A 25,561-nucleotide genomic window follows, 5' to 3' on the forward strand; every position below is an offset into this window, starting at 1 on the left:
TAGTCCTTTTTACTTTTGACAAATCCTTGACATATTTCAGTATAGTGTCAAAATTAAATTCAAATTTTAACCGTTACTATAACCGCCGAATTTTCTAAAAACACTGCGAATATTGGGATTGATAGATATTTTGGTGAACTTTGTGAAGTATCTTGATTGTTCGTTGGTACTCAGTACAAAATTTCAAATATATAGTCAATTCCGCTTTATGCAGATGGAGTTACCATCGAAACGTGACCAAAGTGCGCTTGCTTTGGGAAATCACGTGAGTGAAGAAACCAACTATATCGAGCTGCAATACATCTAAACCCCCAGCAGGGTGCTTATTGTATAAGTCGGCAAAATTGTGTAATAGTGTGCAATTAGTGACGTCTGTGAGAGCTGTCAGTAAAAAGTGGTTGATACGACGAGAGAGAGAAGACACTCCATATGCGCTCCAGTAGCACGCCAGTCAGACTGAGGCAGGAACCCAATTCACAAGCTCAACTGCTTGAGTGCGATTCATTTCTTGTAAACATCTCAGAGTGTAATTAGTTTTATCGTGAAAACAACCAAATACGAACTGAAAGTGTGATTACGTGTGCCAGACTTGTGTCTTCTCGGGCAGGTCCACCAATTTGCGGAGAGACCATCTTTGGGGCCCAAATTCTTGCCTCAGAAATTACTGAAAATTTAATACTTTCACAGTCTGCGGTAAGTGACCCCAAAAGAAGCCCTGACTTTTTGCTGCTTCTTCTGCGGAGTTAACTTTATGTGAGATTTTTTTTTGGAGGCTTTTTTCCTATAGAGGAAGTCGTACAGTCTCATGGTGGAAAGTTTAATTATATATACAAGTTGGTAGTTCAATTGAGTGTCTGATTCAACAATTTAAGATACAGAGATATACTGACATTTAGCAGAGCGTTTATAACGTGGAAAATACTGTAATCACTTCTTAGATATTAGAGTCACGCAGGGAGACTCAAAAGCATCTCTACCATGTAATTACCGCGACCTAATGCATGTTGTTCATTTGATATTACAAGGGCATATATCCTTTATGGGCATTTCTTAGGGAAGGCTTTAAATACTAAAATGCCCGCAAACTTTTTGGCAAATTTAGCAATGAATAAAAACTTACATAGTAAAAATGTCAATTACACAAAAGTTTTACACAATTCGTTTAACTTTACACTAAAACTTTGTTACAAAAAGTAGAAAAGTTTTTTGTGAAACGATTATCAAAAAATGTAAACTAGAAACATAAATTATCACAAATAAACACAGAAAAAATAACAATTACACAAAAATCACACACAATCCTTTTGGCTAAACACTACAATAGATTAATTTTATTTAAGAAAGATTACAAGGATAATCGTTGATTTGCTTTTTACTACAGTTATTTTTGTAAAGTTACTTAAATATGTATTTCAGCAAAAAAGTGTAATCTGAAAATGTGTAATTTAAATTTTATGTAATGGTAAACTGTGTAATCAACTGCGAATGATTATACAGTTGTGTACATTTTGTAACATGTTTCGTGTAAAATTACGCAGCTTCCAGACAAATTGACACAAATTACACAAATGTGTATCAATATACAAGATGACATGTTCATGTAAAATTTGGAATGAAAATCATGGTAAAGTAACTAAAACCGTTTTTTACTGTGGCAATTATTATACTGTTTAATTGTCAATTATACAAACATTTTACTCAAGTCGTTTAAATTTACACAAAACTTTATTACGCTTAGTTAATTACACTTTCAGTAATAAAAATTTTTGTGAAACGTTAGAACTAAACTTGTAGCTGCAGTTGTGCCTCTGTAATACCAAATGAGCGAAACTTCAAAAAACGAAAGTTCGAAATGATTTCCTTCAAGAATTCCGTCAAAAAGGACTTTGACGAATTGAGTTCCAATATGTAGCACATAATTTCTTTCAAAAATTTTTGATTGAAATTAATTTGAATTGGATGTGATTTTTGAAAGAAATTGCCTATACATTAAGGCGTCTACACATTGGGAGCAATTTTCGTCAAAAATTGCGTTTTTGACAGAAACTTGACGTTTCCACCTACAACGCTGCAGGGAATTTTCTTCAAAAAAGCAATTTTTGACAAAAATTGCTCCCAATGTGTAGAGGTCATTAGACAAATTTTCTTCAAAAACCCCATCTTTTTGTTAAAAATTCATAGCAATGTGTAGACAAATTTTTTGATGCACACTTCTTGAAGGTCATTTTTGACAGAAATTTCTCATAATGTGTAGACACCTTTAGGGACAAAAAATCATGATTTTGCTTGCTAAAGAAAGCACAAAAGATTGTATACCGTATTTCGGAGGCTCAGTACAGTTGGCTTATTCTTGTATCTTGTTGCAAACTTAATATCTCTCGTCAGTTTTTTTATAGCTCTGGATAGTTCTCTGGATAGTTCTAAAATAAAATTGTATCAGTTTGCGCCTAAATTCATGCATCTTTTATTGCAAAACCGTTCCAAGACAGAGAAATGGACTTCAAAATCCTTGCGATACTGCAAGAATATTTCTATTGAAGTTATGTAGAGACTTTTAAGACAACTAAAAAAACGGTTAAAATGCACTTACGCTACTGTAATACAAGATGCGCGATAGTGCGAGCAGTCTCATTAACCGCTCTGTACGTATTATTCTCTTCCTGGATAGCAATGAAAGATGGAATCTCTCGCAGTGGTGGATACGCAACGTCAACAACCACTAAAGCCAAATTGCACCCCAGTATGGGACATTCTGGGGCAGACGTTCTGAGTTCTACTAGGCTCGGAACCTTCTGGATGAGACTGAAACACAAGCTCTTTGACATACCCTGTGGTCAACTGAAAAATGTCCACTGGATGAACAAGAGAGCACCAGCGGGAACAGCTTATACTCCGACAGAGGTAACAATTTCTTGTTTACAATTGCATAATTTATTTTACAACGTGCGAGAAAAAAAAGCGCGCTATAGTTGTGGGGAAATTGTTCACGTTTTCTTTCTACATTCCCCACACTCATTTTATTTATAATCAATGGTAGCACGTGTCGGGGAAAATGTGAAAGACTTTCTATGACTCTGCCAGACGACAAGTGGACTAATTGAACTACAAAATTTACAATTACTCATAAAAGTTTAAAGTCCAAAACCGCAAGAACTTTCAAGACTTGTTGAAGTTCAATCAAACTCATCCTTAAGTTGTGCATTATTTAACTTTCAAACAAATTGAAAGGAAGATACGTGCCCTTGAGTGCGACAATTTCAATGAAAACTTGAATTAGATTCCGGAATTGATCTTTCAGTGAGAGCCTATAGTCTGGTAAATCACTGGCTTTAGGACTGAGGGGCTGCATTCCCAGGTTCGAAACTGTTGATTGCATAGAGATGATTGAGATTTAATGCTGCCGGATATACTTCAGTCGAGAAAATAATTACCCGACATTGAATAAAGACAGCCAGACAAAGCACTGGTGAATACAAAGTGGTACACCCGTAGCCTTTACTAAAAAAAAATCAAATTTTAGGATGGAGTAACCACTTATCACCACTTTTAAGAAAAAGTGAAATTTGACACAAAGTTACTTAGATGTATTGGCTTTAGATTCGTGAAATTTCTCCTCAAATTTAACACTGGGACTACTTAAAAACTGATTTTTATTAACAATGTAAAAATAACCACTTCGTCGCCATTTTTAACGTAAATTTTGCTCTCTTACGGCGTTATCACACTTGCACATTAAAATTTTAATGTGATTCACATTATTTGTTGCTTGTGAGCGTCCAAATATGTTATTTGTGTCTTTCAGTCACTTAATATTTGAGGTTTTTCTATTTATTGATAAAGAAGTGGACTTGGCCTGCAAAAATAAGTTTAAATTTACCTAAAGCATAAATATTTTTCACATTAAAAATTAATGAGAAAATCACATTAATATTTCGAATTAATGCTATAAATCAATTTATATCAAATTTTGCGGGCCAAGTCTACCTTTTTATCAACAAATAGATCAAATTTTGAATATAAAATGATTCGAACACACAAATTACACATTTGGACTCTCACCAGCGACAATTAATGTGAATCATATTAAAATTTAAATTAAAAAAATTAAATTAATATGTAAGTGTAATAACACAGTTATAGACCTTGGGAGGATTCTATTAATCGATCGACTTGCCTCATTTCAAACATCTAATGTAATTTAATGATGCATTCAAAATTGCACTTATTTTATCCACTATAAAAGTTTTGCACTTAATTATATACTTCGGGAGAAAAAACCCTATAAAAAATCTAATATAGAGATTCTGCAAAAAGTGTAATATATTGAGTTTTATATGCGAAGCTTACAGGAAGGGAAGTTTGAGAAGTTTGAGGGAAATAGTTTTGTAATAGATCTTCCTTGTCAGTTAGAGTCTAAGCTCCAACAGTTACTCTTTCTTTAAGTTAACCCTTTAACGCCGAAACACTTTTTACGGACCGAAAATCAGCAATAAAAATTTAACCGATAAACAAAATCAATAAAACGTCTTATATCTAACCTTGGAAAATCCAACAGAGTTTGATTCGGTGCATTTTTACTTCTACGAACGATAGGTACAAAAATAGCCCAAAATTTAAAGTAATTTCTCTGACGATAGCAATGAATAATAATTTTCAGTCTAATGAAAAATATTACGTATGAGTAATGTAGGTTTTATTCCCAAAAGGATTTTGCTTAAAAAAAAATTGGAAATATAAAAAATAATTAAAATCATTTTTCAATATGAGAATTTTAAAATTCGCCATTTTTAAGCTTAAAGATTTACTATAGGGGAAATGCTTCTAATTTTGTCCAGTTTCTTATTTTGGACACTTTGAGGATAACATTGGACACTAAAAATAAATTGATTATAATGATGGATCTTTATTCCAATATTTGATGAATAATGAATTATATCTAAATATTTGTTCCTTTTGGAATATTTTAACACTAAATACGTTAAAATTTGAATATGATTTGAGTTGAAATTGCTTTGTTGAAAATTCAGTGTGAGCAATTGCTTACGAGAAATATGACAGAACTTCGTGGCTTACTTCAGTCTTATTTAGTTTTGGTGAAGTACTAACAAAGTTTGTTCGCTGTTTTTGAGTGATATTATTGAATATTCATTGAATATTGTGTTGATTCACGTTACTGATGATTTGTACATTTGACCTGAAGTGAGATTTGCCTTGTGAATTATATTTTTCGTGTGAAAAATGGGAAATTTTTTAAGACATTCACCAGTGAGGTGATGATTCTTATTTTGGACAGGTGTTTTTCTCACGAAATTTCGTGAAGTTTTAGCTTTTGTGATGACTAGGTTGGACAAATGCCTGGAGAAATGAAGGAGCATCATCTCTACGAAAGAGATGCAGTGAGAAATGCCTTAAAAGGCTCCCGGAAAGGGCAGGGAATGAGCGAATCCGCACGTACTTGGAGTACCGAAGTCAACTCACTTTAATGAATGATATGGAAAGTTTCTGGGCTTCTTGTGACATTCCACGTTTCCCTTACATGACCAGGAAGAGGACTTGGTAAGATTGGTTCATGAAATGAAGAACAATGGGCATCCTGTTGAGGCGGATTATCTGTCCAAATTTACAGACAAGTTGTAAAAATTAATAACCAAGTTGTCCAAAATAAGAGTCAAATTCACCTCTACATATCAATTCATTTTTAAACGTATTAAAACTAATTTTAGTAAAAATGAGATGATAAATAGCTTGCCAAGTTTCTAAACAATCCTTCTGAAAAGAGAGTAACAAGAAAAGTCAATTAGTATTGAAAATATGGCACTTCAAACTTGGGATATCGATGCTTATAAGCAGACTGTCCAAAATTATAAGCACTTCCCCTATAGCAAATAGCTGGAGATTTTTAACAAATATCCTAGATTCGTTCACCTTCTACTTTGCAATTACGTACAAACATTAGAAAAAAATAACTTTAGGTATAGTCAGGAAATATTATTTTCTTTATGGGACACCGGTGTTCCAATCGTCCTTAAAGGGGTAAACAAGAGTTAAAAGACGTTTACAGCTGTGCTACTCTCTTCTAATAAATAATTCTGCTTATTACTCCTGTTTTGTTTTTAAATGTGAGGTTATGTTATGCATAACCTTAAAATCTAGATCATATTTCAAAAGAAAATTAAATAAAAATATACAGTTCAAAGTTCAATGTATCGGAAACGCGAAAACAATTTTATGAATATTAATATTTTTATTGTAAGTGAATTTTAAAATTATTCCAACAAGGAAAACAAAATGAAAATCGACCGGATATATGCCCCTCTGACCCAGGTTCGCCCAGGTATTGACTCAAAATTTTTAACGATCAGCAATATTTGAAAATCAGTTGAACTTTATACTATTTTCTGCAGATTTTAGATACATTATCTGTAAAGGTGTCTACACATTGGAGCTGATTTCATCAAGAATTATTTCAAAAATTTTTGATGGAAATTACCTTCAATTGGATATGATTTTTGAAGTAATTTGTCAACACATTAGACAAATTTTCTTCAAAAATCCATCTTTTTGTCAAAAATTCTCACCAATGTGTAGGCAATTTTCTTGAAGAACATTTCTTGAAGCTAATTTTTGATAGAAATTTCTTATAATGTGTAGACACCTTAACATATGTAACTTATTATTAAACGATCTTGAAACGTTTTTATTATTCAATCGAACCCAGGATATTTGCATCATACAGCTAATACTTCGTTAATTTAGCTAATAAAGCTCCATTAAAGTTATACAAGAAATTAATACTCGAAATTTTTTGATTGAGCACTTTTAAGTTATGAAAGATTATTTTTTGACACAACAAAAAATTAACTAATTTTACTCAATGTCAAAAGAACTTGCCCTACACTTTTTTTCTCTTAAAAACATGACTCCTCCGCTGTACATGAACAGAACAGTAATAAACTCGTGAGTTTTTGCCAGCAGAAAATTAAGACTTCCGTGATAAAAAAATTACACGCGAAAAAATTGCTGAACAGATAAAACCAGATATGCATGTCATTCAGTAAAGTGTGCCCTAAAAGTTCACTTTACATTCAGCTTGTATGGGAAATGTTGATCATTGTGCTAAAGACAATTCCATAAATCACAATCAAGACATATTTTGCAAATTAAACTGATGAGACTTTGAATTTCATCTTCTTATTGCACATTCCGTTTTTCCTAGTGTTCTTGATATGGCAACGGACTTCTTATCGCAAGTTCATTTTGTTATCAGAATCACTTGAAATAATATAGGAAAGTTGTCTAGTGAATGAATTCTTCGTCTGGCACATTAAATCCAATCAAACTCGGCGATAATTTTTTGGACTTTGATACATAGGGCTTATATAGGGCTCAACGTTGGGCTCAAATACGGTCTTAGAAGTTATATGGGAAGACTTTTAATTAACAAATATCAATGGATGGGGTCTAAAAGTGATAAATCCTAATGAATACTAATGTACTTCCCTTCCAGGTTGAACATATTGCAAATGTCATAACTCATGGTATTTGGGTAGGGCCTGCGGTATATGCAGGCCTACAACTCATCTGGCGCAGTGGAAGCGATGCTCAGAGAGTAGCTGGATTCATCTATGGAACAGCCCTCTTTCTCCTCTTTGCCATATCCACCTTCTTTCACACAGTCTTCTACTGCAACCGAAACAGGTAATTTAGAACCGCCCTACCCCATCCCCCTATAGGGCTGTCTTATTCAATTAGCGTCCCGATAGATTTTTTTTTCGCGAAAATTGGCTGTCTGAGGAGCAAAAAGAGCGGCAAAAGTACTTACTCTTGCAATGCTCGAATACCCAACTTAAATAGACCAATCGATAGAGACACGTGAAGTGGCAAGAAACTGTATACAACTCAATATTTGCCAATGGCTCTTCTTGTTTATTCTCTACTCTTCTGCAAACAACAGTTAAAGATGAATAGTGATATATCGTTTATATCGGATAATTTCTATAGCACGCAAAATTGATTGGTCTTTAAGCTTCCCATTCAAAGGTGTATCGAGAGCAATTAAAACCAGTATCTCAAGAGACACATTCTTCAGAAATGTGTTGACGACATTGGATGAATTAGACACTTGATGCAGGTCTTTTGAGTACCTCCTCTCAATATTTCTGCAGTGCATGAGTTTGAGAGAAAAAAAAATGCAAAGACGGATTAGATGTACTTCGCGGAGTAGTCGAACTCGTGTGAGTGAAGCAAATTGATTTCGCAGAACGATTTTTAAAGCAATTAATATTGAAGTAGTTTCAATCAAATTTGAACAGAAATTCCACATAAATTTTCGATTTAGTGAAATTCAATCAACCGAAATAGCACATATTCCTCTTGTAGACATTAAAATTAAATTCAATTTAGATTCAAGTGCAAAAGAATGGGATAGACCAAATCATGCGACATAGGCACACAGAAAAAAATATCATACAAAAATTTCACATAATAAAGCTCTGAATCATTAATACGCAAAATGTAAATATTTAAATATTTAATAAATATTGATTCTTATTAAAAATTTAAATAAAAATGATAAAAGGGAAGTTGCGACAGTTGGGGCCTGGTGAAAAGCTCAAGGGGTCAGAAAGCTCATATACTTCTAAAACTGATGTAACACGGGTTGAACTGTTTGAACTGAACGTAGATTTGCAATTACAATTCATTCAAGATTCCCTCCATTTATGATTAATTGAAAATTTTAAGACATTTCTAAGGAATTCCCTTTTGTCCAATTGTTGAATTTGACCAATGACCTTGAAAAACCCTAAGAAAGTCATAATAAAGGTCATTGGCAAATATAAACGAAACTTTCAGGTTAAATATGGTTTTATACGTAAAAAAATTCACTGGCCAGAAGAAGCAGTGAGATCTGCAAGAGTTCCGCGAAGAGCGTGAAACCATAAACGTGAAAGCTCCAAACACGAAAACCGTGAAAACCAGAAGTGCTAGTGTTGAGGCTAAAACTATTTAAAAATTACAAAACCAAAAGCCACGAATGTGAAACCCGTGGACGCGAAATCCACGAACCCGAAAGTCACGAACAGGAAAGCCATGAACGCGGAATTCCTGAACACGAAAGCCAAGAACATGAAAACTCCGACAGCGAAAGTTACGAACGCGAAAGCTGCAAACACGAAAGTCGCGAACGCGAAAGCATCGAACACGAAAGCTGTGAACACGAAAGCCGTGAACATGAAAGCTGCAAACCCGTAAGACGTAAATGCGAAAGCCGCGAACACGAAGGCTATGGCGAAAGCGAAAACTACGAATACCGAAAGCTTCAAACCTGAAAATCTGCGAACACGAAAACTACAAACCCGAAAGCCACAAACACGAAAACTACGAACCCGAAAGCCACGAACACGAAAACCATGAACAGGACACACAAACACTAAAGTCACGAACCCGAAAACCACGAACACGAAAACCATGAACAGGACACACAAACACTAAAGTCACGAACACGAAAGCCACGAATACGAAAGCTACAACCCAAAAGCCACAAACACGAAGTTCACGAACACGAACGCCACAAATACTAAAGCTTCAATCCTGAAAGCCACGAACACGAAAACTACGAATGCAAAAGCCACGAGCACGAAAATCACGAACGTGAAAGTCAAGAACACGAGGGCCATATACAAAAGCCATGAAAGCCACGAACACGAAAGCCACGAACACGAAAGCCACGAATACAAAAGCTGCAAAGCCGAAAACTACGAATATGAAAGCTATGAACGAGAAAACCACGAATGAGAAAGACACGATCCCGAAAATGGCTTTCATGTTTGCCGCTGTCGTATTTGTGGCTTACGTATTCGTTTCACGAGCATGAAAGCTATGAACGCGAAAGCCACGAAAACAAAAGCTATAAATACGAAAGCTGTAAACTCGGAAACCACCAACACGAAATCCACGAATACGAAACTACTAACACGAAAGCTATAAACGCGACACCCACGAACATTCCTTAACCCATTCCTTACCATGGTATTATACATCATACGCAAATTGAATGATTTTAGATAATTTATTCCTGGGCAACTGATACTCGAATTGCTGTCGGGAATGGATTTTTAGTAACTTTAGTTCTTCAATTACTTGGGAAAAATAGTCCTACAGAGATGAAAATACATTTTGTTATTATTTTCTTGCTTCGTGGAAGGTCGTGCAAAATTTTTGCTCAAAATTGCGAACGGAAAATTCGACATCCCGTCGAAAAAATTGGCTTCCTGATTTGAATTCTGGTTGCCAATTTGTTTTCTTGGATAGTTACTCTATCTAAAGCAATAGAGTTTGCAATGAATTAATGTACAGAATTTAAATTCAGTGATCGTTAAGACGTATGTTTGAGGGCGAATCCCCGCGCCCCCATAATAGATAAAAAAAATTTTCTTTTCAAAAAATACATTTATTAATCTGTAGGAAACTAACCCCAAAATTTGAACATTCTATCTCAAGTATTTCTGGTACATTGACTGAATGGGTTAACTATTACCTTGCGTTTCTAAATATTGCCTCAGTAATTTCTCTGTTCTTTTTTCATTAATATTTCTTTTAAATCTCACGATTGATCAAAAATCTATTTAAAGTTTCATTAAGGCTCAAACGACCTATAGGAGAGCTTTTTCTTTTGACTGATCGGACTGATAAATTTCTGGTTTCATTTGAAAAAAAAAAGTCCTTTGCTTAAGAATTGATTGTAAACTATGCAAGATCCATGATATCCAAGATGTTTTATAACATAGATGATCAAGAACCGTTTGAAACCGAACAAACGTCAAATGAAAATTGTACGTCAGTGGTCAAAATGCTACCTGGAAAAACTTATTTTTGACGTTTATTCGGTTTCAAATGATTCTTGCTCACCCCTGCTCTATAAACTCTCAAGTGGCTATTACGCGAACTATCACCTTTTAGGCATGATTTTTTTGTGGAATTTTTAAAATTGTCATGAAACTAAACCGATTTTTCCCAATGAACACTTATGGGGTGGTCCATCGAGATTCTCAATTTGCTATCTCAAACCATTTGGCCTCTAACAAAATTAATTTATACAAAGAGTTAAGAAATCTTTCAAAATTGACGGATTAGACCGATTAGAAATATAATAATGTTCTCCGAGTTTTGAATTAGAGCAAGAGGAATTTGTCTAAAAATTCATCTTTGAACATGGTAATGACTTGAAGAAGAAAACCATACTCCACAAACCTAATTAGAAAGCTATTTTCGAACACCCAACTTTGCATTCTTTCTCTCTCAAGTATCTAAACTACCTCTAATAAAAGATATCCATTACTCTTTCGAGGAATCCTAAATAAATAAAAATCGATTTGGTTACGTAAAACAAAAAGGCTCGATTTCAAATGAATCTTACATGAAATATATTTTCAAACTGAATGGAGCAATATCTTGGGACTCCTTCTTAGAGCTCATGATTAATGTCCTAAATATTTAATGTAGGAGATAACAGTAGGATGATAGGAGGGAAATCCATGGGAAAGATGTCTAATCTTATCAATCAATCAAACAAACGCATGTTGTCTAACAAGTTGTACCTAAATATAGGGATTAATTTGAAGATGTTTGCTCTCATAAATAATCACACTAATTTACCGATTTTCCATCTCATACACTTCATGGAAATTTTATTATACCCCCAATCTAATATTCCTGGCAATTTGGACTAGGTAACTATGGGTGTTTGGAGGGTAAATGAGCTTCATAAAATTGGACAACCCACATAGTAAATGATTTTTGTTTCTATTGCACCCCATTTTTCTGTATTTTATTTACAGAAAGTGCCTTTTGTGTTGAAAACTTCCCACACGAAACTTTTTTATCCTGTCAAATTAGGAAACATCCATTACGAATTAATTGAGTGATGGTTAATTCAAATGGCCTTTCTTGAAAATGTGTTTTTCCTCTTTATTTTTCTCTTGACAGGCAACTCAAGGATGTCCTCCATAGATGTGACCGAGCAATGATCTATGTTTTCATTGCTGGATCCTATTACCCCTGGTTGACACTAACCCCACCTACGCATCCCACAATAATCCTCGCACTCAAATGGCTGGTGTGGCTTCTCGCCGGATTAGGAATCCTCTACCAGCAGGTAAACACAAACACAGTTCAATTATGATACCAGCTTAATTGAAGGTGCAAAGTTCAATTTGGTCATGTAGTCCTGTATATGGGTCATTATCGGCAAATATATTTGGAAAGGCTAAAAGTCATCACAAAATTTCATGAATTATTTAACAGGACTCAAATCAATATACATACTAATTATGCATTATGAATTTAATTCTTCTAAGAATAAAAATAGCAATACCGAAAAACTTATATAAGGCTCAATGACAAATTTTCGATGAGATATTCAAAAGAATCCGAATTAACTAACCTCTGGTACGTCCAAAAAGATGTGAATAACGAAATATGGGCCAGGTGAACACGGACTTTGACTGAGAGTATTTGATTCGGAAACTTCCTTTCGAAATAAAGGTTCCCCATTGAGCTTAATGCCAGTGCAATTTGCCTATCTTTTGGCGCAGAAATCTCCATAGGGATTTTTCGGGAACCTTGGGCAAAACCCGAAAAACCTAAACCCCGAATTTTAAGTGTTATATCTACTCCCATGATTGCACCCCCATTTGCTTGAAACAAAGGCCAATTTTCTAAGTTTTGAGAAAAGATTCCACACATTATCGTTTATATAATTTCAAACCCTTTTAGGATTGTCACAATTCGGTATTTTGGCTTTCGACACTTTGATTTTCGGAATTTTGATCTATTCAGGATTTCGAGCCACTCGGGATTTTTGCTTTTCGGGATTTCTACCTATTAAGGATTTTGAATTTCGGGATTTTTCCTGGTACTGTAATTAACTATCTAAGTGCTACAACGATTCGTAATATGAGAAAAAGTCAACAAGACTTTCCATTTTAGTTAAGACACACTTAGAAGCGGTATAAAGCGGTCTTCAGACTAGAGGTTTAACCTAGTTCCTGAAGATCTGAGAGAATCCCAAATGGCAACTAATTTTATTGCTCTTTCAGAATCTAAAAGGTCATTTGTCTTTAATAATACAATCTTAAGTCAAACTTTCCAAAATATCTTGACTGATAAGAAATCATAAGAGTTAAGCTACATGTCTAAGCCTTAGGTCTGAAGCGCGTATAACAGATGATTGGTAGGTTTTCCAAGTCTTTTCAATGCATAACAGAATGGGATGAATTTTGAATTACCCAATTTGAATTAACTTTAAAGCTTTGCTTGAAGCAAAGTTATTCCTAATCGAAAATCCATCGAGAATTTGAACCTGAACTAAATTTTCATTGTTACAGAAACTTAAGTAGTTTTTGTTCGAAATTTCGATATTATAACTTTGGCAAGTGTTAGAACCGTTAGAGCGCAAGTAATTCAATTTCCAATTTTTGCGATATCAGAGGAAATTTAAATAAACAGGATCATATACTTTTTTATAATGTTTATTAGCTTCCATAAAAATAACAAAATGCATAAATTTTCATTTTTTTTACTTCTTATGTTTTGTTTTTTTTTTAAAGTTTCGAACAACGTTTTTTTGATATGTTTTTTATTTTCGAATCAAAAATTGTTGGCAAGACTTATGGAATTGGTAAGCTGGGTCAGCTATTTAATTTCGAAATTCTAAATTCTCAATTTTGGATTTCTCAGCATTATACTGCAGACTTTGACAGGTCCTTGTGAAGCAAATTTATTGTCGTTAGTCTTTGTTCAAAGAGAGAAAACCACTTCCAAGCCAAACTAAATCTATTAAAGAATTGACCGGAAGTCTAAAGAGCAAGTTTACATATTCGCCGCTTTAGCGCTGATTGCTCTTCCATTTCGAATTTTCATTTGTCTCCATGCGCTTTCCCACCAAGAATGATTCCACCAAGATTCTTGGCGAAACCAGAAAAATAGAAAAATTAAAATAAAAAATAAATAAATAAATAAAAAAAATATAAAAAAAATAAATCAAATATTTTTTTGCTGAATCAATTTGATATTTTTGTTGACCAAACTTTATTTCGTTTTACTTACAAAAATAGATTTTTTACGTATCTTATTTTAGTTGTTACTGTCCAGCTTGAATAATTTCTATTGCTAATTTTGAATTAATAATTATCTATGAATTTTATTTTATTTTTACTAAAATTACTGCTTATGAACATGAAAGCAGTAAATTATGGGATATTACGATTGTACATTTTTCTGTTAAGACAAAAAATACACAATTATCGTATTTTTTTTAGTTCCTAAATATATATTAATATTTTATAGCGTATTCTTTTTTTTTAATTTTTTTTTTTTTGAAAAGCTCTAACAAGGGGTAACTCATTCCCATTTTTTCTGACAAAGGTTTCTGGTTTCTCGGGTTTCGCGATGCAAAAAGTGAGTTTCGCGAAGCGTTTCTCGGACAATTGACAAGGGTTTCTCAATATGAGTTACCCCTTGAGCTCTAAGGAGTAGTCAAATTGAAATTTTAAGTGATATATGTCCAAGAATCTGAATTATAGAGGTCCCGGTTAAAATCCCAAAAGCCAAAATCTCGAAAGAGCCAAAATTCCGAAAAGCAAAAATATCAAACGGGTAAAAATCACAAAAAATCGGTTTTTCGGAATTTTTAGTTTTTCGGGAATTTAGCTTTTCGGAATTTTGGTCAGAACTGGTTTCTGAAGTATCTGCTGCTTATTTATAGGGCTCTAGTCACCCATATTAATATACCCTTGTTAGGGTATACATAGTACAAAGTCAAATTTTTGATCACATATCTACAAGAATCCGATTTAGTCGTGTTTCAAAACTTCCAACAAATTATCAATTTTAATATGTACATATATGAATAAAATTCATTACCGTAATTCATGCTTTTAAGCCTAAACTTGATTACTGGTATTTAAATAATCAATTGGCATTTCAAAGTTCTGTCATGAACTTTATGGGAACTTATAGGGCTCAAAGTCCAATTTCCAATTAATTATTTAGGAGAATCCGAATTAACTACCTTGTACATCTTGCAAGAAACAATCGATATAGACACATTGACCTAAAATTCTAACCATATGTCACTCAAACTTTTGCAGGTTTACCATGAGAAATATAAATGCCTGGAGACTTTCCTGTACATTGTTATGGGACTTGGACCATCAATTGTGATAATGATATGCGGACACGAATTCAATGGCATGGATGAGCTCAAAATTGGTGGATTACTCTATATTTTGGGTGTGTGCTTCTTCAAAGCTGACGGTAAAGTTCCATGTGCCCATGCCATTTGGCATTTATTTGTTGTATTGGCCGCAAGTGTCCACTATTTTGCAATTCTCAAACATTTGTACACCTAGACATCACATGTCTCTCTACCAACTTTGTTGCATTATTTGCAAGAATGTAAAAAAAGTGAAAAATAATAAAAAACGCATTGTGATACCGGAAGATACCGTGAATCCTTAAACCGGTACAGAAAAGACAGAAGCAAATCTTGTACCATTTGTACAAAAAAAAAATAATAAGAAAGAACAAACGAATTTCATTTGCTTCGATCGTTATTTTTTTAGGTATACGAAATGATCAAATCTTATTAGGATAAGTAAACCAAAACACGCGTAGTAACTTACTTTCAGTAGCGTATATTTTTACGCAAGTACGCAAGTGCGAATGATTTAGTGTGATTAATTGAAAACATATTTTTGTGTCTTAGGGGAAATATTCACTGGAGTTTTTTGAAGTTTTGTAGGATTCGCAAAAGGGTTATAAAGTTAATTAACTACAAAATACTGCAGTGAATACCATTAGCAGGATAGGAAAGCGAATGAATCTGAAAAGAATGGTTTGTAACATCGTTTCTTGACAGATTGTGAGACTTTGGATGATGAAGGCAAGGATTTATATTCGAATGTGAGGTTATGTTAGATCTAAACTAAAAAAATCGTGGCGCATACGGAAAAATTTATTAGTACTTTATTAAAGTGTAACTTTAATTAAATGTTGAGTAATTTGATACCATTTCTTTTTCATGTGGTGGATCTAGTAGGATGTAGATAGAGTAGGGTAACTTTGAGGATTCTTGTAAACGTCAAAGCGAAGGGAAGAAGTGAATTAAATATTCTTTCTGACCATCACCGTGCCCGTGTCTATGTCTCTCAGTGCTGGAAATCCAGGGATCGTGTGACCACACACTTTAGAATGCACAAAGATCTAATTCATATCAGAGAAAAAGAAAAAAATAACCTCTTTCTTTTTTGAGGTTAGGAATGCAATTGAAAGTTTATTTAATTGTTGTTCACATTAAAAATGTTAAACATTTCTCAAAAACTTTCAAATAAAAAAAGAATACATTAAGGTTTGGAACATTCCAAAACTGCTCGTATAGGTTATGTCTCCCAATTAAAAACATAACCCTAAAAGTTACTTTACATCTCATAAAAGTTTTGTTTAGAAAGAAAATCAAGCTTGTTTAAATATTTTTATGCGCGCCAAATGCATCTAATACTAATATCAAAAATTTCGTTGATGTTAAAAATAGTCAGATTTTTGAGGTTAGGATTTAAAATCGTTATGAATCTACACTGGAGATGCATTAAAACGTTTTACTGTTCTTATAATTACTTATAAATCTTATTTTCAGGATTTCTTCCTATAAAGAATCATATCGAAATGGTATTTAGGTTACAGCTATCATAACCTCAAATTCCAATATAACCTCTTCCCGTTGTTACAGGATCTTCTTTTCACAGTAGGCAATATAGTTTATTTTTCCTAAAGCTCTAACCAGGAACTTTAGAGTCCCAGAAGCAAGAATATTAAAAGAAAAAACTTCCATTGATTGCAATGTTGCTGCCCAATACAATAATTCACCAAATGAATCTACCCAGAAATTATAAGTTCTCTTTGTTTAATACCAGCTTAGATCAAATTTAACCTAATTTTTCATTTGAATGTGATATTTATTTTGTAATTTAATCTTGTAGAAAAAAATTGCCAGAATGATATATAATTCATTAGTGAATATTTTAAGAAAAAAAAATGAAAAATCATTTTAGATGATAGGAACCACCTTAAATTTGTAGAATAAAATTAATATTATACACAAAATCTCCAGGAAAGCTCCACCTACCTTTTCAAAGAGAAACTCTAATTTATCCCAAGGAAAGCAATATAATCTTAAATGTTTTGATACTCAAAACACGTCAATAAAAAAGTCTTCAGACATTCAATAAACCCTCCTTAATTTTTCCCGCCAAAAAATTCAAAATACAGTAATTCAGCAACAAAAAGAAAAGTATTGAAAACAAAACAGCCAATAAGTATTAACAAAAAATAGCAACAGGCTAAAAAGAAAATTAAAGTGCCAATCACAAGAATGGAAAAAAGATTTAGATGAAACCCAAAATGTTGAAAATTCACAGATTATCGAATATTTAAATAAAATCTGTTTTGTAGGGGGCCTTTTCAAAAAAAAACCTTAGAATAAAAAAAATATATAAAAAGTTAACTCACGAAAAAAGTTTCAAAATCTTACACTCAATTTACCACCAAAAAAGTTGAATTTGAAAATAATAGAAGATACTAAAGAAAAACATAGGAATTTGTGCTTCACAACTTTACAAAATTGATCAATAAAACAAAGAAATTTACTTAGACATTTAGAAATTAAAAAAGAAATAAATAAAAAAAATCTGACAAGAAATTGCCACACGATATTGTACTGTCTTCCTAGACATTCTTTAGAAAGTAATTTGAAAAAAGTGAAAAAACTGAAGTTCTATGTTGAAAGTCAATAATAGAAAATTTAATAAAATTTTGAAATTCAATAAAGATTTTCAAACTTGAAAAAAAAATGTGTTTTACATACTCGACTTACCTCGCTGCGAGTATGTGATGCTCGCATGAAGTATAGGAGTAAATTAAAAGCTCACCAATGCATGGCACTCAACACCTGAAGAGCGGCGTGCAGCATCCCCTAGACAGGGCAGGCCTCAAAGCAGGTTTGCAACTATTTTTTTTGATTTAATATTAAGATAAAACTTAAAAATAAAGCTAAAAAACACTTAAAAAAGATATAAATAATATACTTTAAAAAAGTACTTTCGTTATTATTTTCAAGTTCTTATGTAGTTTTGAAAGTTATATATTGTTCATTTTTACATAAATTTTTAAGATTGAAATAAATGAATAACAAGATAAACAAAAAATCTATAATTCAAAATTTTCTTTGAAGAAGTATCTGACAATATTTTCAAAATTCGTTTGAAAATAATAAAAAAAAATTATAAGTACTTTAACATTACTTTTAGAAATGACTTTTTAAATTGTCATTTCTCTGAAATACATATTTTTAAACTTTCTAAAGTTATTTTTCATACATTTATTATTAAATTAAATTTTAAATTAAAATTGTTTCAAGTTTCAATTGATATTGGCAAAGTACATTTAACATTATTTTCGAATTAGCTCTGACAAAGTACTTTCGAAATTGAATTTTAATATTTTAAATTGTTTTTTCTAAAATATTTTTAAACAAAAAACATTTTATACATTTGGTTATATTCTATATATTCAGAAAAAGAAAAGATTTTCATTACCAGACTTTGAATTCACTTTTCGAAATTTTAACATTTTTTATATTAAATACTTTAAATTCTTTTCTTTGAATTAAAAATTTCCTTAAATGAATAAAAAGAAATAAATCAAAACTTTAAAACGTTTTAGGCATTCTTTTCTAAATTCCTTAGAACTGACTTTTCGAAATTACATAAAAGGCTGAATTTTTCTTTTTTTAAATAGGTTTTTCATGCAACTGATTTTTAATAGTAATATAAACTATTGAAAAGAACAATACTGAATAGGCATTTTAACATTACTTTCAGAAATAATTAGATATTATTTTTCGAAAATATTTTCTAAATTATCACTTTTAGAAATGATGCGTTTTTAAAATTTCTGTTAAAATTGTTATTTGAAATAAAATAAAATGGTTTCAATTAATATTCAAAAACATTAAATTAACCACTATTTTCGAATAGGCTTCTTAGACTAAAATGCACTTTCGAAATTGATTTTGTCAATTTTTTTTTTAAATAGTTATCTTAAAATATTTTCAAACAAATATTCATTTAAGAATTAAAAGAAAAAACTAAACTTCCTTTAGATGCATGGTACACAATTTTTCGAAATTCCCTAGATTTGACTTTTCGAAAATAAAACATTTCGAAATTACATAGATGGCTGAATTTTTTTTTCTTTTTTTTTAGGTTTCTCGTGAAATTGATTTTCGATATAGAATTGAGCAGTAAAAAGAATAAATGATAAAAGCATTGTGACATTAGTTTTAGAAATCATTGGAATATACTTTTCGGAATTGTATATTTTTAAACTACCTGGTAATGTTGCTATTTGAAACGAAATAAAATTTTAAAATAAAATGATCTTAATATTTGTTTTTAATAAATTTAAGTGAAAGTTAATTTTTCGAAGTTTATTTTTATTTTTTTAATGGTTTTCCTAAAACAAAAAGAATTTGGTCGCATTTTAAATAAATGAAAAAGTTATTTATTTGATTTAATTAGCAGCCTTTGATTTTACTTTTCGAAAAACAGTTTCGAAATAGCTTTTCTTTTAAATTTTCTTTTAATTATTATACAAAATAAAACATTTTTATTGCTACAAAATTTTGAATTAAATATTTTTTTAAATATAGATTTATCCGTTTTAGCATTTTTTTTTCTATTTTCAAAATGGAATTTTGGGTTTTTTTTTAGGAATTGCTTTCGCTAAATATTTAAAAAAAAAAAAGAATTAGGTTATTTGTGAGCGCTTTTGATCTGAATCCAACTGGGAAGGTAATCTCAAGGTTATTTTATTTGTATCAATTGTCGAAAATATATTTTTTTTAATATTTAAATTTATTTATTTATATCTAAATTTATGACTACTTTAAATTAGCAATATATTGCTTAACAAAAAACAAAACTTAATTAAGTGTAAAAATTAAAATTCGGAAACTAATTTACAAACCAATTTTTTAAATCAAATTTAATTTTTCGATATTTGATTGTTTTTGGAACTCATATGTAATGACAGATCTTTTTTTGGAGAATAAGATTAAACTTTCAAAGGTTTATTAAAAAAATTAAAGAAAAGAAATCTTAAGGAATTTTGAAAAGTTAATAATAATAATAATAATGCTGGCACAACATTCCATGAAGGAACAGGGCCTTTCCGCAAAGGGATTTCTAGACATGCATTACTATTTTTTCTTGTACGGGATGAGGTTGTCAGTCCCATGCCCGTGGAATCAAGGTTAGTTGTTTAAAAAATTAATATTTTCATTAAATTTATTTTACGCTGATAAAAAGGCAAACATTAACTATTTGAAATCTAAATTCGAAAATTGTTTAAGATTGGCTTTTTGCTTTAATCGGAAATTTAGCCATGATCAAAACCAATTACCTCGTCCAATACTCCATTTTCTGTTATTCCAAGACGCTTTCCCTTCTTTTAAGGAGTGAGGCAAAATTATCTCTATAAAATATATTAACCAGTAACCAGTTAAAAATTTATCCGGTTACGCTTGTAAATTTGGTTTGATAAATTTATTTAATCAATTCATCAACCCAGATTTAAGGAATGTTTGGTAGGAAAACATGAAATAATCCTTGAATAAATTGATACACAATATTTCCTGTTGTTTGTTTGCAATCCCATCAATGATGAAGGTTTGAAGGGTTCTATTTACTAAAATCTGACATCCTTTCACACATTCTATTCCTGACCAATTTCCATGGAAACGAGAATAATGTTTTACTCGTTTTACTATTTTAAATAAATATGCGTCAAATAGATAGCAAGAAATTCAGCAAAAAATCTTGCAGCGAAGGAAAGTCAAATAAAACCGAGGAGATTCATCCGGAACTAAAAGGAGAGGAGTAGTGAGTGGAAAATTCAATTTGAACCCCAATCAATTTATTGACAAATAATTCAATTTGAAAAGTGCATCGATATGCAAAAGACGGTGCTTCGAGAAGAAGCTTCAGCACCAAAAGGACTACTTAGAGGAGCTGAAATTGCTGGAAGAGAGTCAACCATCCGCCTACGAAGCCATGAGATTTCACAGGAATTTCGCAGTTACCACAATCTGGCCACCACTTCATCGGGACGTTGAGCTGGTGCTGAAGAATACCCACAGGCATTCAGACAAGGACGATTCCCGCCTAAAAAATCTCCTCAAATACAAGCAGTTTTGAAAACAGGAATCGCCAGGGATCGCAATCACAGTGAGTCAAGGTAAAAATCTCCTCAAATACAAGCAGTTTTGAAAACAGGAATCGCCAGGGATCGCAAAAAATTTCCCGGAAGCAAAAAAATGTCTGAATCTTGTTTGAAGAAGGACTTCATCACGGTTTTTTACAGCGGTGGAAGTAAACCCTTGGAAAATTGGTCAGTGAGCAAACTTCAGACGGGGCACGGAAAAATACGCACAGATGAGGAAATTAGGGGATTTGTGCTGGAACTCATTAGCACAAATGTAGCCACAGCTTTCATCCAGACTCCTCTGACTCCATTGGACTCCTTGAAGATTAAATGGCCCTTTGTTACCCTACAACTCAAGAATCTCAAAAGATATTTCGCCTTCGAAATTCAGGTAAATCAATTTTTGTTAATATCTTTGTACGTCATTGAGCTTTAAGCTCATTACTCTCGTCTACCTGGAAGATGGGGCATGATCTTTTTCGCGGATTTTCACGGGTTGTGACTTTTCTCGCGAATTTTCAGGGGGCGTGAATTTTTCTCGCGGATATTCGAAGGGCGGATTTTCACGGGGCGTGAAATTTTTTAGCGGATTTTCGGGGGGGGGGGGGGGTACGTATTTTTTCGCGGATTTTCGCGGTGCGCGTATTTTTTGCGGATTTTCGCAGGTCGCAATATTTCGCGGATTTTCGTGGGCAATGAATATTTTCGCGGATTCTCGCGGGTGGCTCTAATAAACGGATGTAAAGTTGAGGCCTCTACCTCTCATAGTTTCCGAGATAATCGACTTCAAAGATTTTCAGGCACTTTAATGCATTTCTCATCCATTTTTTTTTCATTTTCAAGTGATATTTCGTATATACCAAGCCTGAAGGAGGCTCTAAATGGATATGTAAAATATGAGGCCTGTGCTAGTTTCCGAGATAATCGATTTTAAAGATTTTCAGATAATTTATGCATTTCTCATCCAATTTTCCTTATTAATAACGATAATAAGTTACATGAAGTTTAAGGATTATTTAACGAAATTGCATTATTTCTGTATAAATATCGTTCGAGTTTGCCACAATCCAAATTTGCAATAATGAGCGAATCGCACCTCTATAAGGTCGGCTTCAGACTGAAGGTTTAGCCCAGTTCCCCAAGGTCTCAAAAATCTTAATAAAAAGCAATTTTATTGATTTTTCAAAATCTAATGAATCATTTACCCTTAATATTCAATCATAAACAACAATTTCCTAAAAAATCATTCTTGATGAGGAATTAGAGGAGTTAAGCCAGATAGCTGAGCCTTATACGTGCTTCAGATCTAAGCTGATCTAGGTTTATCACTGGCTTTTTCGATTTATTATTAAAGTCAAAGCACTTCCCATAACCGTTGAATGTTAAATCGAAAACAAGATTTGTTAAAATTAATGAAAAGTTAGCAAATGAGCATATTTGTGGAGAACTATATTTTCAAAGAAACGTATAAAAATGTTCTCACTGAATTTATGCCTAATTTATATGTCCATTCACTGAGAGAAATCTGAAAAAGTTAAAACAACATTCCGGAAATGTTAATTTTACCCTGCATTATTTATCCGAAATCGGTGTAAATTTTATGCTTTTTAGGTGTATTATGGGTTAAAGTTACCCTTTTTCATGTTAATTTTACCCTTAAAAAGATGTAAAATTAACATTAAAAGATGTTAATATATTTTTACACCTAAAAAGTGTTAAATTTACGAGGAAAAAAAGTTAATCGCACCCCCGTTTTTTTCTCAGTGTTGGAATGAAAGGGAAAGCCGCCAAAGCCTCATGTCAATATCTATTACTGTTTTTACGGTTTTGAGCTATCAATTTTACTACAAATCAACCAGAGATTTATTCAGTTAAATTTTGTAATCCATGAGCTTCAAAACTAGCTTCCGGAGAAGAATGAGCCTGATCAGAATAATAACAGAATGTCAGAAGTACACAGTAAAAAAAATTTGTAAAATTTTACTATTATAATGACTATAATAGTGCAAAATCGACCATTTTAGTTGTTTAATTTTGAAATGTTTAAAAAATGCACAACATTTTGGTAATTTATTGTCACGTGATTGAAAATTACCACTATTATAGTTGAAAAATTTTCAAAAATGTTGTTTAATTTGAAAATGTGTAAGAATTTAACACTATAATAGTGTGAAATCGGATAAATTAATTATTTAATTGCGATCTGTGTAAAATTTCTCACTGTTATAATTATAAAAATTTTTCAACAATGTTTCGTGATTTAAAACTGTTTAACAAATTCTAAAAATTACCACTATTATCGTGTGATTACAGTTTTTCACATTATTATAGTGTGGAAAATTACACAACTTTATGGTATTTTTTGTCACATGATTAAAAATTAACACTATTATAGTTTGATCATAATTTTTAACACTATTATAGTGTGAAGCATTGTGTATTTCAACCAAATTTGTTGAATTTTTAAACAAAAGTTGTTAAATTTTTAAACAAAAGTTGTTGAATTTTTAAACAAAAGTTGTTGTATTTTGAGACAAAAGTTATTGAATTTTTAAACAAAAGTTGTGTAAAAATTGTTGAATTTCCAATTAAGACATATACTTCAGTCGAGATGCTTTTCATTGGGCAAAAGTCATATAGAACATCAAATATTTATATGCATAATAAGTATATCGTGAAGATCTGAGCATCAGATGTAATCATTTCGCATTAGGGGGGATCCCGACTACAGGAAAAACCAATAAAAATGTCTAAAAAGGCAAAAAAATCAAAATCTTCGAAATGAAAAGAAAATTCAACAATAAACAGAATTCAACAATTTTTGAATTTACACATAAAAATTCAACAATTTTTAAATTCAACAATTCCAAATTCAACATCTTGAAATTCAACAACTTTAAATTAAACAATTTTAAATTAAACACCATTAAACACTTTCTCCAAATTTAACACTATAATAGTGGTGTGAAAGATTACACACTGTGTTAATTTTTTTTACTGTGTAGGATCCTTTTGGAAGATTCCCAAAGGATCAGACGAATGCAGAAATCAACTTTTTAATTCCTTTTCCCAAAATTAAATTTCATAAGATCCTGTATTTAATTTTTATGGACTTACGGCGTTATCACACTTGCACATTAAAATTTTAATGTGATTCACATTAATTGTCGCTTGTGAGCGTCCAAATATGATATATGTGTCTTTGAGTCACAATATTTGGGATTTTACTATTTATTGATAAAGAAGTGGACTTGGCCTGCAAAAATAAGTTTAAATTTACCTAAAGCATAAATATTTTTCACATTAAAAAATTAAAGAGAAAATTGCATTAATTTTTCGCATTAATGCTATAAATTAATTTATATCAAATTTTGCGGGCCAAGTCTACCTTTCTATCAACAAATAGATCAAATTTTGAATATAAAATGATTCAAACACATAAATTACACATTTGGACTCTCACCAGCGACAATTAATGCGAATCATATTAAAATTTTAATGTGCAAGTGTGATAACACAGTTAGAGACCTTGAAAGGACGCTATAAATTGATAGACTTGGCTCATTTCAAACATAATGATGCATTCAAAATTGCACTTATTTTATCAACTATAAAAGTTTTGCACTTAATTATATACTTCGGGAGAGAACACTGTAAAACACAGTGTGATAAGTGTGATAACACAGTTATACCCCTTTAATGACCAGGTCCTCGACGACCAGGGGATCAAGCGAAGACTCCGTTTTGCCAATTACCAGAAGAAGCCCAAAGTCGGCATCTTCTGCACTCAAATGCCACTATACCTTAATCCCGGATGGAACCAGATCCAGCTGAATCTGCCAGAGTACATGCGCAGGGCTTACGGGACGAACTACGTGGAGACCGTAGGGATGGTTGTCCATGCAAACACCCGACTCCGGAGGATCTATTTCACCCGAAAGCTCTATCCCGAAGAAGAGAAGCCCTCCTGTTTCCGGGTACGCATTTTCCCGCCAAAACACAAGGACACTTTAAGTAAAAATCATTCGGATAACAAAACCAAGGAGCATCCCTCAAGCCCGAGATCTGATAAATCTTAAAATTCTAGATTTTTTTTTGGAAATTGAGCTCAAGATTGGGAGATTAATCTATAAATTATTCATTTTTTGATTGTGAAAATGTCATAATTCTGGGGAAAATAAATGAAGAAAACTGAAAAATAAAACGAAGGGGAGCGTAAAAGAATTTTGGCGCGAACTGAGTT

The 25,561-nt window shown here is 32.1% G+C and overlaps 2 protein-coding genes across 2 annotated transcripts; both read left to right on the top strand.

Moving 5' to 3' along the window:
- The first annotated feature begins 364 nt into the window (after positions 1-364).
- On the top strand, positions 365-17,645 carry LOC129800778 (monocyte to macrophage differentiation factor). The gene is made up of 5 exons (XM_055845414.1): positions 365-693; positions 2,669-2,901; positions 7,508-7,698; positions 11,986-12,154; positions 15,150-17,645. Exons 2-5 carry the CDS (start codon positions 2,671-2,673, stop codon positions 15,408-15,410), a joined length of 852 nt encoding a protein of 283 aa, XP_055701389.1. The 5' UTR covers positions 365-693; positions 2,669-2,670; the 3' UTR covers positions 15,411-17,645.
- Positions 17,646-21,344: 3,699 nt separating this feature from the next.
- Positions 21,345-25,514, top strand: LOC129800781 (cilia- and flagella-associated protein 20-like). Its single transcript, XM_055845418.1, has 3 exons — positions 21,345-21,351; positions 21,400-21,709; positions 25,026-25,514. Exons 2-3 carry the CDS (start codon positions 21,431-21,433, stop codon positions 25,395-25,397), a joined length of 651 nt encoding a protein of 216 aa, XP_055701393.1. The 5' UTR covers positions 21,345-21,351; positions 21,400-21,430; the 3' UTR covers positions 25,398-25,514.
- Positions 25,515-25,561: the final 47 nt, after the last annotated feature.

This window comes from Phlebotomus papatasi, chromosome 2 (genome assembly GCF_024763615.1).
Source record: "Phlebotomus papatasi isolate M1 chromosome 2, Ppap_2.1, whole genome shotgun sequence".
In the NCBI taxonomy this organism is placed as follows: Eukaryota; Metazoa; Arthropoda; class Insecta; order Diptera; family Psychodidae; genus Phlebotomus; species Phlebotomus papatasi.